The sequence below is a fragment of the Lissotriton vulgaris genome, chromosome 10 (genome assembly GCF_964263255.1).
Source record: "Lissotriton vulgaris chromosome 10, aLisVul1.2, whole genome shotgun sequence".
In the NCBI taxonomy this organism is placed as follows: Eukaryota; Metazoa; Chordata; class Amphibia; order Caudata; family Salamandridae; genus Lissotriton; species Lissotriton vulgaris.
The window spans coordinates 1,017,790,782-1,017,805,728 of NC_141698.1; the positions used below are offsets into that span (position 1 = coordinate 1,017,790,782).

Genomic DNA, 14,947 nt, shown 5'->3' on the forward strand with positions numbered 1-14,947 from the left:
TTGCATTACAAATGCTATAGGTGTCACATTTGCGAAAGTTAAAACTATTGCCATTGTAAATGACAAAGCTATTAATTTCGCTATTTTCAAAACCAACACATAAATAAAAAATTTGTCATTTACAGTACCAATAGCTCAAACTTTCCTAATGCGAGACCTATTGCATTGCAAATGCTTGTTCATAAAATGTTGCCTCTTTCAGTTTTTTTGTCTTGCAGCAGATTTACATAAAATAATTTATCACCCGGAGAGATAAAGTGAATTCCCAGAATCACAGAACGCCGCGCCGCAGAGACTCGAGCCAGAATCCACAGCTCTTGAGTCAGCAGCTCTGGTCGCTACGCCACATTCTCTCCACTTCCATGAGACTTGTCAGGGAGCTCTTTGCTTTGTCCCGAAAAGTGATTGATAAAAACAACTTATTATTCTTCACGTAGGCGAAACTGATGCATTTCCATTGCTTGTTTTTGTTACATTGATTGGGCTCTGCAATCATTCGGATTGATGCATTTGTAATACATTTATAATTAAATGATCTGTGTGTGTTTTAAAAATTCCTCTGGTACTACATTTGTTTGATTGTGGTGACTGAATGTGAGTGTATTTGTTGTTTAAATAATCTAGCAAGGGGAATCCTTTAGATTGAGTGGTTGCTTAAACACTGTCCCTTGTTTTGGGGGGTGTCTCTCTTTTTTCAAGCAGAAGTAAAGGGACCCTGAAATCGGACACTCCAGAATCCCATACACGGAAGGCTCTGTCCAGGTGAGTCCTCTCTCTCTTTCTTAAATAGACCACTCACTGTCACACATTAAATCCGTTTTATTTTATATTCTCTCGGGAGAGATGCATTTCTTTCCTCTTTAAACCGATGTCTTTTCCGGGAAAATCACGAGCACCTTCTCCCTCTCTGCCCCGTCTCTGCCCTCTGGAAAGTTGTCCCTGCTTTTCCTGGACACTGACCTGTTTGTGAGGTGTGACCCCTGCTGCTGTGAAACTCCCCTTCATGCGTCGCACCCAGCAGGGAGGGAGGGAGGGCGGGGGGGGGGGCAGGAAACAAGGCGCTGCACTTTGGGAAAATCCCATTGTCCCTTGAGTGACAGCGACTAGACCCGCCCCCTAGTGGACACTGCAGATAAAGAGCTGCTGGGCCGGGTGTGGAGTGAGACACCAGCGGTGACTGACCCGGGCGCACTCCAGCTACCCCAGCCTGACGGGCTCCAGATTCACCCACGCTCCGGACTCACTGCGGATTCAGCCCATACTCCAGACTCACTGCGGATTCAGCCCAGACTCAATCCAGATTTACTCAGCCGCAGGATGCCGGAGCCAGGGAAGGCCCCAGAGCCCCTTCACTATTCCATTGGGATCTTGTCCATCTCTGCAGGTAGGACCCATACTGCCACTTTCGTCATGTTTGATGCCTTTATATAGCGCTAAAATCCGATTGAGGCATGCAAGCGCTTTGTGAATGGAGAGTCCTGGGCTCTGTTTAGATGAGGTGTAGGGGAATCGAATCATATAAGTTTTGAGTTGTTTTCTGAGGCCTAAGAGAATGGTTTAGGATGGGTTAGGGCCAGGAGCCGGTAGAGCTGTCGAGAGTCAGTGACATGCATCTTCACAACTCAGTGCGACTGACTGTTTCAGCTCCACCGGCCTTCGGAGCAGAAGCCTCTCAGGAAGTCTTGGGTCCCTTATAGTTCAGTTCATGTCTGAATACAGCCATGTAGGCGCTTTAACCCAGTACCTCACCTGTAACCAATCATTATTGAATACTGGAATAATAAAGTGAACAGGTGTTTTCTGGGTTATGGCGCGTGCTGCGGAGATCTGAAAGGGACAGGTGTGTGTTTGTGTCACGGATGTCTTTGCTGTGTATCCGGGCTCCTCCCAAGATGGGAGAGAGGCTGGTGTGAGTGTAAGTTATCATTTCATGTCTGTCTCTGTGTTTCCAGACTCCCTCCTAAAGAGGGACCCTGGCAGGCGTGTGTTTTATTTATCTTTGCATCATGGCTGTCTTTGCTGTTCTTCCAGGCTCCCTCCTGCTGGCAGTGACGTCATACAGCTCCTCTAGAGCCACGCCCCTCATCCCCAGTACACCCCTGGGGGTCCTGCTGGTCATATTGGCAGCTCTGCTGGGATATACAGGTGAGATCACACGCGTGGGGTTCGGGGGAAGTAGAGAGGGAGGCACACGGCTGAGAATGTGCCACACAGTGCCTTAGATACACCATGATTGCTTCAATGCGCTTATGACATCTCAATATGGGAATGTAGTGCTTGAAACTAATGCTAGGTGGAGATGCCCAGAGAGGAAGTCTTCCCTCGCCCACCCTGTGGGAGGGCCTCGGGGTTATGAGTGAGAAGAGACCCCTTCTTTCGTATAATGACAGGAAAGTAAACCTTCGAAAAGCCTGGTGCCGGTTCTGTGGGTCAATGGTGGGTAAATAAAGTGCAGTCCAGGAATCAATAAAGCCTGACCCCGGCTCTGGCTGAGAGTTTGCTGAATTAGTAAAAACTATCAGCCAGGGAAGACTGGAAGTTAAATTCATGCTGATCTGACGCAATTTCTTTTTCCATTTCTCGATCTTGTTTCCCCCTCTTCTTCCTCCCTCGAATCATCATTTTACTCTTTGTTTTTCTTACTTCCACTACTTTTATCATTCCTTTCTTTCAATGATTTCCTTTTCCCTCTTTAGTGACTTCTCCCTTCTGTCTCTCTTCCTGTCTCTATCTACTATCTTTATCTCATTCCTCACACTACCCGCTTCCTTACATTTATTTTTCATTTACTCAGTCTCTCTGCTTGTTATTCTCTCTCTCCTTTCTGCCGTGGCTCTTTTTATTCCTTGGCCACACTTTTCATTGTATAGTTTTCTTTACTTTGTATTTACTTTTCCCTTCTATCTTTCTCTCCTCTCTTTGTTACTCCTCTTTCTCTTCATCACTCCTCATTTCTCTTTTCCCATCCTCTCCCTTTTGTTTGTCTAATTTTCTTTCTTCCTATATTTACCTCTCTCTTTTCCTACCTCCTTTCTTATTTTCGCCTCTCAATCCTCTTATTAGCACTTTGTCTCTTGTTTCACTGTCTAGTTCCCTTTTTTACTTACATTTATGTCTCCCATCTCTCTTTCTCAGTCTCATCTCACCCAATCTCTTTCATTCCTCTAATGATCCCTCCATTCAGCTTTCTTTCTCTAATTCCATCTTTCCTATACTAACTTCTTCCTTTCAAATCTTTCACTCTCTTTTCCATCTCTACATTGTCACCTACTTGTGTCTCTAATTTTCTTCCTTCCTATATTTACTTCTCCCTTCTTCTCTCCCGCAGGAGTCCGCAGGAGCCGTGGTCCTGTCCCCTTGTTTGCGTCCTTCTGCCTGACGGTCTCAGCGCTATGGTGCTCTAAGGGAGTGATCCATATCATGGACGGGCAGGGGGTCCTCAGCGGGTCCCTTGATCTTCGTAATGCCATGGTCCCTGGACTTGCAGCCTTCACTCTGGGGCTGCTCATCATCAGTCTGGTGGCCATCCTTCAGAAGGAGGCTGCCCTCGCCATGATGGCGTTGGCCATCTCGCTCTCCGCTGCCCATGAAACCGCCACATACTATGACAGTAGCTTTGGTGCCTCGGCGGTGGCTTCTAACCACTTCCTCGTCTGTCTCGTTGGGGCATACTTTGGTGGAGGGAGGCTCCTCTATATACTTACTGGGAAGTTGGTCACCCTCCCTGGCACAGATCTGGCTACGGCTAAAGCCATCCCCGAGGGCTCACCCATGGCCGCCAGCAGCAACGACCTGGTCATCATTGGGCTGATCTTGAATATGGTGTCCGCCAGCGTCTTTGGATGCAGGGTCCTGGGAGTGACCACCAGTCTCTTTGTGGGGCAGGTGCCTTGGCTTTGGATGGCGGGGGTCTTCCAGATTGGGGTCTGCATCCTGTCCTATCGATGCTTGGATACCCTGGTGGCCACCTTCTTTGGCTTCACCTCCATCCTGCGGTTCGCTGAAGGGTATTCCTTGCTCTACCAGTTCTGGCAGGCCACTGAACCCATTTTCCCTGTCCCATTACTGGTGGTCTTTCTGTTCCTGTTCCTGGTCTTGGCTGTGTTCATGGCTGGTAGGAGCCTAGTGGATGGGCTGTATCCGTTGTTTTATGTGACCTACTGCATCGCTTTGGCTTCACGTCCCACTGGTTTCTTCCATGGTGGATCACAAGGAGTGAATGTGGGTATCTACGTGGCTTCAGCACTTATGACCCTCATTAAACTTTACAACATGAAAGCGGCCACCAAGATTCCAACAGGGGAGGGGATTGTTAAGAGCCTGTTCACACCGATTAGCATTTTCAAGTTACGTCAAGAAAAAGACCTGCATGTTCCTTACCTCGGCTATTCTAAGTATGCGGATGGAGAGGTGCTTGGCCACGCAGGCAGCATTTTGGCCGCCTTTGCAATCACTATGTCTGTGGACCCAACAGACGCACGTGCCACTGTCGTCCTACCGTGGGTGGTGGTAGCTGGAGGGCTTCTGAAATGTGTCTGTGGCTCTGTGGCCTTCTCACGTGGTAAGACCCTTGAGAGCAGCACCTTTATTCTTTATGGAGTTATGTGGATCATCTGGGGTCTCACCAGGTATGGTGGCCTCTACGGCCCCACGAGGGGCTTCCACGTGGCTGTGGGCATCATCTGCTTCATGCTCTTGAATGGGTTCATTATTTTCTGCACGCTGTTCCTAAGCAAAGCCTGGTTCCTGTATTGCCTCACCTTTGAACTCATCCTCATCAGTTTTCTATTGGACGCCGTTGCAGCCCTCCCAGTTGGGTATGACATTGCTGTCACCATCATCTTTGGCCTGGTCAGCTTCTACTGCTTCCTGGCTGGGCTGGTCAGTGACACCTTTGAAGAACCCCAGCTGCCCATGGGCCGCCCACTTCTGCAGCTCCAGGGGCATGGGGGTGGAGCCTCCAAGTGCCCCCACCTTCCTGCCAGGAGGGCCACATCCGTCAAGCAGATCGCAGGTAAGGAGATTCTGGGGGAAAATCCTTTTTTTTTAATGTTGGGAAATTTAAAACTCTACTAATTTGATTACAGTTATGTCTGCAATTTTTAAATGTTTCCATTCTTAGTTTAACAAAGTTGTACATTGTTTACTGCTAAACTTTGTCTGGAAAGACTTAGTGAAAACATGATTTTACCAGCAGAAAAATTTCTCCTTGGCAAAAATAAGACTTCTATTTTACCTCCAAGTCACATTTTGAATCCTTAATACATAAGTCATATTATAGTTTGTACTTCTTTGTTATATCCATATTTTTTCGGGGTTTTGTGGAAAAATGATGCTGAAATTAGTATATTTCTACATTCCTTTAACCGATAAATATGCACTTATGGTTGAATGTCTGCCAGGGTTCAGTGCTGTGAACACTTCAGAAGATGAATCAGTGCATTTTGTGAAAATATGTGAATTTCAGTATCAACCTTTTGCATATCTACTGCTGTTAAAGCCTTTTACTAAAATTCCTTTCTTTTTTAACCCTCTTATCTATCAATCCACACATCTATTGACCTGGCAGTCATGGCAAACAGGGTTTAGAATTACTCAAAAGCGCCCCAATTTCAGTTTTGATCCACATTTAAAAATAAATACATGCAAAAAAATAAATGTTTTCTGCCTGCATTTATCTGCAAAAATCAGTAATAACGGAAAACAGGGAGCCTTACCTATAATCATGGGGTTCTTGCTCTTCTGTTGCAGGAATCATGAAGGATGGAGGAATCTGTGGTGTCCCCACAGACACGGTGTATGCGGTGGTGGGAGCCTGTAACCGGCCGGCGGCCGTGGAGAAGGTGTACAGGTGAGTGTTATCTTCACAGCCCTTATTTTCAATCAATAGTGAATATTTTAGATTGATGAATTCTTATAACAATGAGAACCACAGAATGAAAAAGCCAAACACCAATTACATTGAGGAAACCTGAGAAAGAAACAACAATATACCAAGAGCAGAGAACCCCTAGAAAAGAAGCAACAACAAACAAGTAACCTTAGACACTTCTGTAAAGAAGAAACCAAACGTCCTTATAAAACTGAGAACAGACCAGCAGTACTATCCCTCTTTCTGCACCTTTTGGGGCATGTGAAAAACCCCTAAAACCAGGATTCATTTTGTGACAAGTGAAAAGGACCAGTGTCTTGCTCTATATGACTGTATACATCGTTCAGTCTTAAGATGGAGAGTAGATCTCATCCTAAATGCTCCTTTTTCCATCATCATGTCCCTGCAGGTGGTCTGAGATTGGCCAGAATCTCAACTCTGGATCCTCCAATCCCAGTGAGATGGATCTCTTCCCTTCACTCAGTTGACCTCTGTCTTGTTTCCTTCCAGGACAAAGCTGAAGCCCAAGGACGCCCCCATGTCCATCTGGATCTCGACCTTGAAGCAGCTGGAGCCGGCTAGACACCTGTTCAGCCCTCTGCTCTGGGACTTCATGCAGGCGGCCTGGCCTTCGCAGATGAGCCTGGTCATACCAAGAGGTGAGCAGGGGGTCTCTATCTGAGAGCACATGAAGACCAGTAGATCCCAGTTCATGACCACAAACAAGGGGGAAAGATGAGAAAAGTAACACCCATCATCTGGATACAAACCTACCACACACATTAATTGTGACTGCAGACTAGGACCCGGTCCCACCCACCCCAGGCTTCAATGCTTCATGTGTACACACAGACCATACATGCTCTTCAGCTTCCATGTAGGATTGTTTCCATGTTCCCTCATGTACTGTTTCTTTACCGCTCCTGTTGCAAACACTCACTACAAATTCCAAGTGTGATCTGACCCGTTACATTAGAGTCGCCTGTCCTGCCAACACCTGTGCTTTATCCTTCACATGTCTATACGGAGGAGGCCTCTACATTACCTGATCCATGTATATAGGACAAGCACCAACATACCGCCTGCTCTGTGAGTCTAAGGAGGATCTTTAGTGATTATTTGGATCTTGGGCGCTCCTGTAAATATTCTGGTCCATAACTGCAGAGGATGAGCACTGTCCGCTCACTGACCTGTATCCTTATCTACAGGGTCTGACCCTCTCCATTATCTGCCCTCACCCATAGGAAGAGCACTGCCCGCTCACTGACCTGTATCCTTCTCTACAGGGTCTGAGCCTCTCCACTATCTGCCACCACTCATAGGATGAACACTGTCCACTAGCTGACATGTATCTTTCTCTACAGGGTCTGAGCCTCTCCATTATCTGCCCCCACTCATAGGATGAGCACTGCCCGCTCACTGACCTGTATCTTTCTCTACAGGGTCTGAGCCTCTCTCCATTATCTGACCCCACTCATAGGATGAGCACTGTCCGTTCACAACCTGTATCTTTCTTTACAGGGTCTTAGCCTCTCCTTTGTCTGACCCCACCCATAGGAAGAGCACCGCCCACTCACTGACCTGTATCTTTCTCTAAGTGAACCTCTCAATTATCTGACCCCACCCATAGGATGAACACTGGCCCCTCACTGACCTGTACCTTTGTCTACAGGGAGTGAACCTTTCCTTCATCCGACCCCGCCTGTGGGAAGTGCACACTTTGCTGTCTGTATCTTGTATAGATGGAAGTTTCTCTTCATCATCTGACCCACACCTATAAGGTGACATCTTTACACTGCCTGACATATCCCAATAGGGATCCTCTCGATTATCAGAGCCCCGTCTACAGGGTGAATATTGTCCTTTGCATGCTTTTTGCCTATAACGAGATGTTAGTTCATCATCTGACCCGTCCTACCTATAGTGCGAGCACCTGTGTAGTTTGATGGCTGGTAATATAGAGGCTCCGAGCCAGAGGCGCGTTGAATATTGGCTTCAAGGGATGAGCTGAACAGCAGCAGGGCACGTTGTGAGTTTAGTGCACACCATAGGATCCTCCTGCGGCTTGGGAGGAGAGGGGGCTCTTGTGAGCGTGCAGGAGAGGGCCACGTTCGACTGATGCATAGTCACTCACAGTGACTGCATGGTATTGGGGTATTTCCAAGGGTACCCCCTCACTTTACCAGTGTTTTTCGTGTATTTCTCCATCATGCAGGACTCACATCAGTGGTTAGTTTTTAAGTGGAGGGGGCCATAGCTTTCCTGAATGGTAGGGTTTAGCAAATACCAAGGCTGTCTGACCTTGTTCCTCCTCATGCCTCTTTCTCCCACAGCCCTGCACTTCTTGTCTCTTTATCTCATTTTGAACTTTCTTCATCCTTGCTTTCATTGTCGCTGTTTTCCTTTCTTTCACTTCTTCCTTATTTCTCTCTTTTCTGCCTTTGTCCTCTTGCTCTGAGGTCCAAGTGTGATGATGAAATAAAAAAACTGTGGTCCCCAAACATGAGTGCTGGTGCCTTTCAATGGCAGACACCTGCCCAAAATAAGCCCTGCTCACACCTTTCTGTCTTCTTGAACCCACAGGCGAGTGGCTGCAGTGCTTCGGACTGGAGGACTCCGCTAAGTACATTGGCACCGCAGAGAGCATCGCCATCAGGATCCCGGATTGTTCTGTGACCACATCCCTGATTGACCTGGTGAGTTGTCCGGTGGTAGCGGGATGCCAGCACTGCCCGGGCATGGCTGGCACTGTTCTGCCACCAGTGATGAGCATGGCTGCCAGTCTGCTGCACCCTTTGCGCGGGCATGAGTGGCACCGAGCTGCCAGTCCTGCTCAAGCATGGGTGAGTTTCACCAGCACGCATAGAAGATATGTAAACACATCTCTCTATATCTAGGGAGGGTGAGGGGGACACTGCTTTGTGCCCAATGAAAGAGAGTTGAATCTCCTACTCTGTTTCTTTGTGTCTCACCAGGTTGGGCCCATTGTGGTTTCATCAGCCAATCCGAGCGGAGAAGCCGACACCACTCACCACAACCAAGTGTACGCCAAGATGGGAGACAAGGTAAGTACCATTACAAGCACAAGAGGTGTATCTGAGGACACTGTTCAGAGCCCAGAGTCCTGATAGACCAAGGAGTCATCTGCGTGGCCTGCATTGAACAGACAACATTTACCAGGGATAGCCCATGTGCACTGTCAATTATCCTGATGAAAGTAGGTTTTTCTAGATAGATCTGATTTAGTTACTAATATTTGGTAGGTTTTTTTGCCAAATATACACTGGATAAAGTCTGGATAAAGTTTAAAATTGCTCCATGGGACTAGGTGACCGTTGAGAACTTAGTTTACCGACTGCAAAGCATTTCAAAATGATGTGATGGTCCCTCTTCTATATCTAGGGAAGATCCCAGAGTGGGATGTTGAAGGTGGGCGCAGCATGCGTGGGGGATCCCAGAGGAGCATGTTGAAGGTGTGCGCCGCATGTGTGGGGGATCCCAGAGTAGGATGTTGAAGGTGTGCGCCGCATGTGTGGGGGATCCCAGAGTAGGATGTTGAAGGTGTGCGCAGCATGCGTGGGGGATCCCAGAGTAGGATGTTGAAGGTGTGTGCTGCATGTGTGGGGGATCCCAGAGTGGGATGTTGAAGGGATCGCATGTGTGCGGGATACCCACAACAGGGTGAGTAGGATGCTCACAGTATCTGAGGGTGGTCCTCTGATTAGGGTGATGAAGATGAATGGGATGCGTGGAGGGGGGTCCTAGGGAAGAATGGTGAAGGGGTGCACTGTGCCCGTAGGTGATCCCCACAACAGGATGATGAATAACCATGCTGTATCCTGGGGGCTCCAGGATTGGCCAATGCTTATTTAAAGTACTGGAGCATCAGTTCTGCTCCTGGAGCAGGATGGTGAAGATGCAGGCTGTATCCAGAGAGGATCAGAGTGGACTGTTGTCCATGCAAATCCTCGGGCAGTTGTGACCAATATTTGTAGGAAGGAAAGATGGTGGCTAAAAGTGAAGGTGTTGTGTGATGTCACTCGTACTGCAGTGAAAGTGAGGCCTCTGCAGTGGAGGAATCCTGGTCGAAAGGGGAGATGGTGACCTCACATTTAATAATGCTTGTGTTATTCTTAAACACTCCAGAGAGTAATGACTAGATGATGATACAACAGGATTATTCAGTAGAGTAGAGAGCTCCCTGTTGAGGGGCCCACCATGTCTTTGGTGAGAAGGAGGTCCGACCAGACCCTGAAATGAAGATAATGATGTCATTGTTGTGGAAGAGGTGTGGCGCAGCGGTCAGTGCGACTGACGCCAGACACTGGGGATCACGGTTCAATCCCCGGCACCGGCGGCAGGGGTCTGCCCAGCACTATGGGACTCTGGGCAATAGCTTGCTTAATCTTCCTGACGGCCTCCAGCACTGGGAAACCTACGGGTAGCTGTGCTCTTCACAAATAGAGGATTATAATTGTTTTAGTATCCGTGGAAGCCCCGCAGCTGCCTGTGTGATGGGAGTCTGTGGGTGGTGATCTCACGTGTGTCTTTGCTCCTCAGGTGGACGGAGTCCTCTGCAATGGGCCTTCTCCAGAGAACATCGCCTCCACCATCGTCAACTGCACCAAGATCGACAGTGGGACCATCGGGTTCTTCCGGATAGGAACGGTGCCCAAATCCCACGTAAGTAGAGTGTGTGTGTATGTGTGTGCTGTGCATCTGTGAGCCTCTGTGTGTGGTTGTGTGTTTGTTTGTCCCTTTGTGAGCATGTGTGTGTGTAGTGTCATCCAGTGGCAAATACAAGGAAGGCAACTGATCACATGCTCTTGGACATTGGGAAAAGAGAGTGGAAAGGGGAGAGAGAGACAGAGAGAGAGAGAGGGAGGGAGGGAGGGAGAGAGAGAGAGAGGGAGGGAGAGAGACAGAGACAGAGAGAGAGACACAGAGACACAGAGAGAGAGAGACACAGAGACAGAGAGAGAGAGAGAGAGCGAGAGAGAGAGAGAGCAGAGAGAGAGAGAGGGAGAGAGACAGAGACAGAGAGAGAGAGACACAGAGACACAGAGAGAGAGAGAGACAGAGAGAGACAAAGAGACATAGAGAGAAAGAGAGAGAGAGTGTGTGTGTGGAGCCTAGGATGTTGGATGTCCAGGGGCAGGGGTTGCATGTGGAGTTACAGGAGTGCCATCACAAGAAGGAGATTTGAATATCTAGGGAAGAAGCAAACCTGAAGATTGGAGTTCTCAGGGGGCATTTTTAAGGACATTTCCCAGTCCAGTCTGATGCCACACACAATGCTGCTGATAGAGTAAAATGTGGAAGCCCCAGAGAAGAAATTGTGAGGCATAAACATGTCAGGAGAGGAGTCATGTCATGCCAAGAGTATGTGTTTGAAGTAGGGTCTAGTTCAGCATATCCAAGAAGGTAGTAAATTCAGAGAGGGGACTAGTGCCTAGATGGCCGAGGTGAGCTCGTGAGAAAGTGTTACTCATAGCATTTAAAAAGTCGTTAAAATGTCACTCATAATTACTCAGACATTATGAAAATGTCACACATAGCAATCTGAAACCTTGACAGATATGCATTAGTTTCTTAGAACAACAGATATTGAATTACTGCAGCCCTCACGTCCAGTCACAGCTCTGATTACAGCCTGAACGCATTGTCGGAAGAGTGGAAGATTCCATTCTAGCTCTCTTCGAGGGGGAGGCCTGCAATCAGTCATACTTTGTCCAGACCCCCTGGTGGTGAAGTCATGACATTGCTTCTTCAGTAACGGCGCCGGTGTCTCTCATTACAGGTGCTCCAGCTGTTCAAGCAAGTCCAGAAGAAGCACATGTCCGGTTATGTGTCCAGCGCCTTCGCCGAGGCCCCCATGGAGCCGCCATACTCGTCCAGTTCCATCACAGAGCACACGCTGCCCAAGAGCTCCGAGGACCCTTCCCAGCAGTCCTACGTCAATGGAGGATTCAGCATGGAGGATGAGAAGTTGTGATGGACTTGTGTGGGGAGAGCGCCACCTAATGGCACAGCAAGGATGCCCGTGACTCTTGTGGAAGCAAGGAGAAAGGAACCACAACCCAATGACAGGGTTGTACAACACAGAACACAGTCATCCTGGGATACAGTGGAACTCGAAAAGGCTGGTGCCTTTCATAAAAATGCAACTAACCTTTACCATCTTGGACGATAATTCCTAAGTCATAGATCACTGCAAAGTCATAGACGGCCGAGACCTCGCCTGGCTCGAGAGAATTCACCCCATCTCTTGAGTTTGATATTGACCACCTGTACTAAAGCTCTTTATTTAATATATTCTTCATCGCATTCTTGAAGTTGTTTCAATGTGTACATCATTCTATTAGTAAGGTTTTGCAAATATCTGTATTTATCATTGTATTTATTTATTTATTGTATTTTGTATATGAATAAACTCAAGTTTGAACCTATGTGGTTTACCTCTTTTTTAAATGTATTAATCAGACCATCAGTTCAATCTTGCATCCAGTTTACAAGCTGAATAAAGCCATTTTACATCCTCAAAAAATCCTACGGCTCCTCATAGCACTTTACCGACTAGTCGCTATAGTTTGAGTAGTGAGGAGTGGTGGACTCCGATCCCGCTAAGGGCAGAGTTTGACTCTGGTTCATCACATGACAGATTGCAACCCCCCCTGAGCATTCATTTCACACACGTAGCTCACTGAATCGTACCATGGCGCTGTAGCTCAGCTGTGGCTGCATTGGTTCTGCCCGCTCACTCTCGTTCGGTCCTGAGTTCTTATTTGCGAACACTCTGGGTTCCCTTTATTGGCATCAGAGTGCAGTACAGGCACCATCTGGGGGCCTTTACTAAACAGAAGCACAGGCAGGGGCGTAACACAGGCCCCCGCAGCCCCAGCGGTGGGGGGGTGGGGGGGCACACGCTCCAGGGGCCCTCTCACTCTCAGCGAGCCTTGCAAGCAAGCCTCTTCAAATATTCTCAAATATTCACAAATACAATGGTGCTCAACTGCGAACGGCCTCCCCAAGTCCCCATAAATTAAATTGTGCACGCAGGCCAATGTGACAGCCTCTAAGCCTCTCTTCATTCATTATGGTGCCGTGCGCACGCCCTGTCGGCCTCTTAATGAATTAAATGGGGGCCCGGGGGCTTCTGCTGCTCGAAGGTGGGGGGCTTGCGGGGATTGGACAGGAGTGGCAAGGCGCAAGCGTGAAACGTAACGGCAGGGCAGAGAGCGGAGACATTTTGCCGGCTCGTCATGCGTTTATTTGAAGTATTTATAACACCTTGGGGCAGATTTATGTTGGGAATGCGCCACATTTGCGTCACGCAACTGTGGCGAAAACGTGGCGCATCCCTACGACCCATTTACAACATGACGCATCTAGGCAGATGCGTCACGTTGTAAAGCCCTGCGCCGCTTGTGGGCGTTCCGGCGCAGAGTGGGCGTTCCGGGGCAGGTGCGCCTCGCAAAAGTGGCTGAGTGAAATCTATAAGATTTCACTCAGTCACTTTCAGGCCAATACTGCGTCAAAACCCTGCACCTGCTTGAAGCAGGCGTAGGTTTTGACGCAGCATTGTAAAGATGGGGCACCCCAAAGCCTTGCTGGAGCTGCGTCACGCTTGCGACGCAACTCCAGCAATGCGGCACCTTTACGGCACAGATGCGTCACGCATCTGTGCCGTTTTTGCCCCATGGTGCGCCGCATTGTAAATGCGGCGCACCATGGGTGGCGGAGCAGCGGCACAAATTAACTGGCGCATCCATTGGGATGCGCCAGTTATCCTAAATCTGCCCCCTAGTCTGCAGGTATGGAGCAGACAGCCTCTTCTGTCAGGGAAGCGCTCTGAATGATTGCCGAGGCGGACCGCGAGGATTTACAGGCGTGGGTTGGGCTGGAGGGGGGGCGCCAGGCAGCGAGGGGAGTATCCGCGGCTGTAGTCGCTTGCCTGTCTAGCGAGGACTCGCCGGCACCTTCCTCTAAAGACGACTCCCTGTTTAAAAAGTTCTCAAAGAATGAGCAGTCTCCTGGTCTCCTGTTCCCTCAGTGCTGGCTCCGGCGGTCCTGCCTGTTGAATCCACTCAAAAGCCATCACGAGGGAAAGGCAATAAGGTGCGCACCCACCCACTGCCCACTTGTCATATTAAAAGACGAACAAACTTTAAGAAAGGTCCCATGCTGAAAAGAGTCCTTTTAGTAAAGCTTCTATTGTAACCAGCCCGCCATCTGGTGGCCAGATCGGGGATAGGCCCACATTATTTCCTGAAGTAAATACAGTTGAGAGGGACATTAACATTTTTGGATTGAATCAGGTTGGGAAGAATGTCATTTCACCAACAGCATCAATGGACAGAAGTTTAGCCCCTGTGACATTTCATGCAAATGGCGATGCTTTTCAGTGTATTACAGTTGACTCATCAAATTCTGTTGTTGTGCACACCTTAGCCATGAATAGCTGTTATCTATACTACTATTATAAAGTAAGAACTGGGAACCTTTGAGGCGGGTAAACTCAGGAACCACAGCGCCAATCCAAACACTAAATACATCATTGGAGTTGGCAGGGTCTGCAGAATGACATAGGCTATATAACCCCCAAAAATATACGTTCTTTAAAAAATATACCTTACTAAAAAATAGTCCCTTGGAAGTAGCGCCGGCCGTGTGCACGAACGTGCTCACATCATCAGGAGCGCGAGGAGTACAGCCGTGGGGAGGAAAAGTAAAGACGGCGTTCGGCGGGAGGAGCACCGAAGAGAGGTAAGGGAGTTCCTGGAGCGCCATAAGGAGCAGGCAATTTGTGACGGGTGTCAGTATTGCAGGGGGCCCTGAAGCAGCCTTTACGTTGGGCGGCCGGGGGCCCAGAAGCAGACTTTTGCTCCCGGACAACGTCGGGACGGGCTGCAAATAAATGAATAAACAGGCAAAAAGAAGGCCCCTCGACAACTCAGAAAAAGAAATAAAACAGGCTTGTGGTTACTCGGAATCGGTAAAAGTGTGCAGAAATACAGGGACTGAGGCCTGGATTAACCCTCCGCCCCCCGGAGCTACGGAGACTCACAAGAGGCA

General features: G+C 48.5%; 1 protein-coding gene across 1 annotated transcript; it reads left to right on the forward strand.

Moving 5' to 3' along the window:
* The first annotated feature begins 1,317 nt into the window (after positions 1-1,317).
* On the forward strand, positions 1,318-11,867 carry LOC147689215 (uncharacterized). Its single transcript, XM_086939895.1, has 9 exons — positions 1,318-1,384; positions 2,032-2,145; positions 3,329-5,014; positions 5,752-5,851; positions 6,383-6,531; positions 8,456-8,568; positions 8,848-8,937; positions 10,433-10,555; positions 11,673-11,867. Exons 1-9 carry the CDS (start codon positions 1,318-1,320, stop codon positions 11,865-11,867), a joined length of 2,637 nt encoding a protein of 878 aa, XP_086796021.1.
* The last annotated feature ends 3,080 nt before the right edge of the window (positions 11,868-14,947 follow it).

Coding starts and splice junctions, on each gene's coding strand:
- LOC147689215 (XM_086939895.1), top strand. CDS start 1,318: ATGCCGGAGCCAGGGAAGGCCCCAGAGCCCCTTCACTATTCCATTGGG. Junction 1,385..2,031: donor GATCTTGTCCATCTCTGCAG/GTAGGACCCATA, acceptor CTGTTCTTCCAG/GCTCCCTCCTGCTGGCAGTG. Junction 8,569..8,847: donor CCACATCCCTGATTGACCTG/GTGAGTTGTCCG, acceptor GTGTCTCACCAG/GTTGGGCCCATTGTGGTTTC.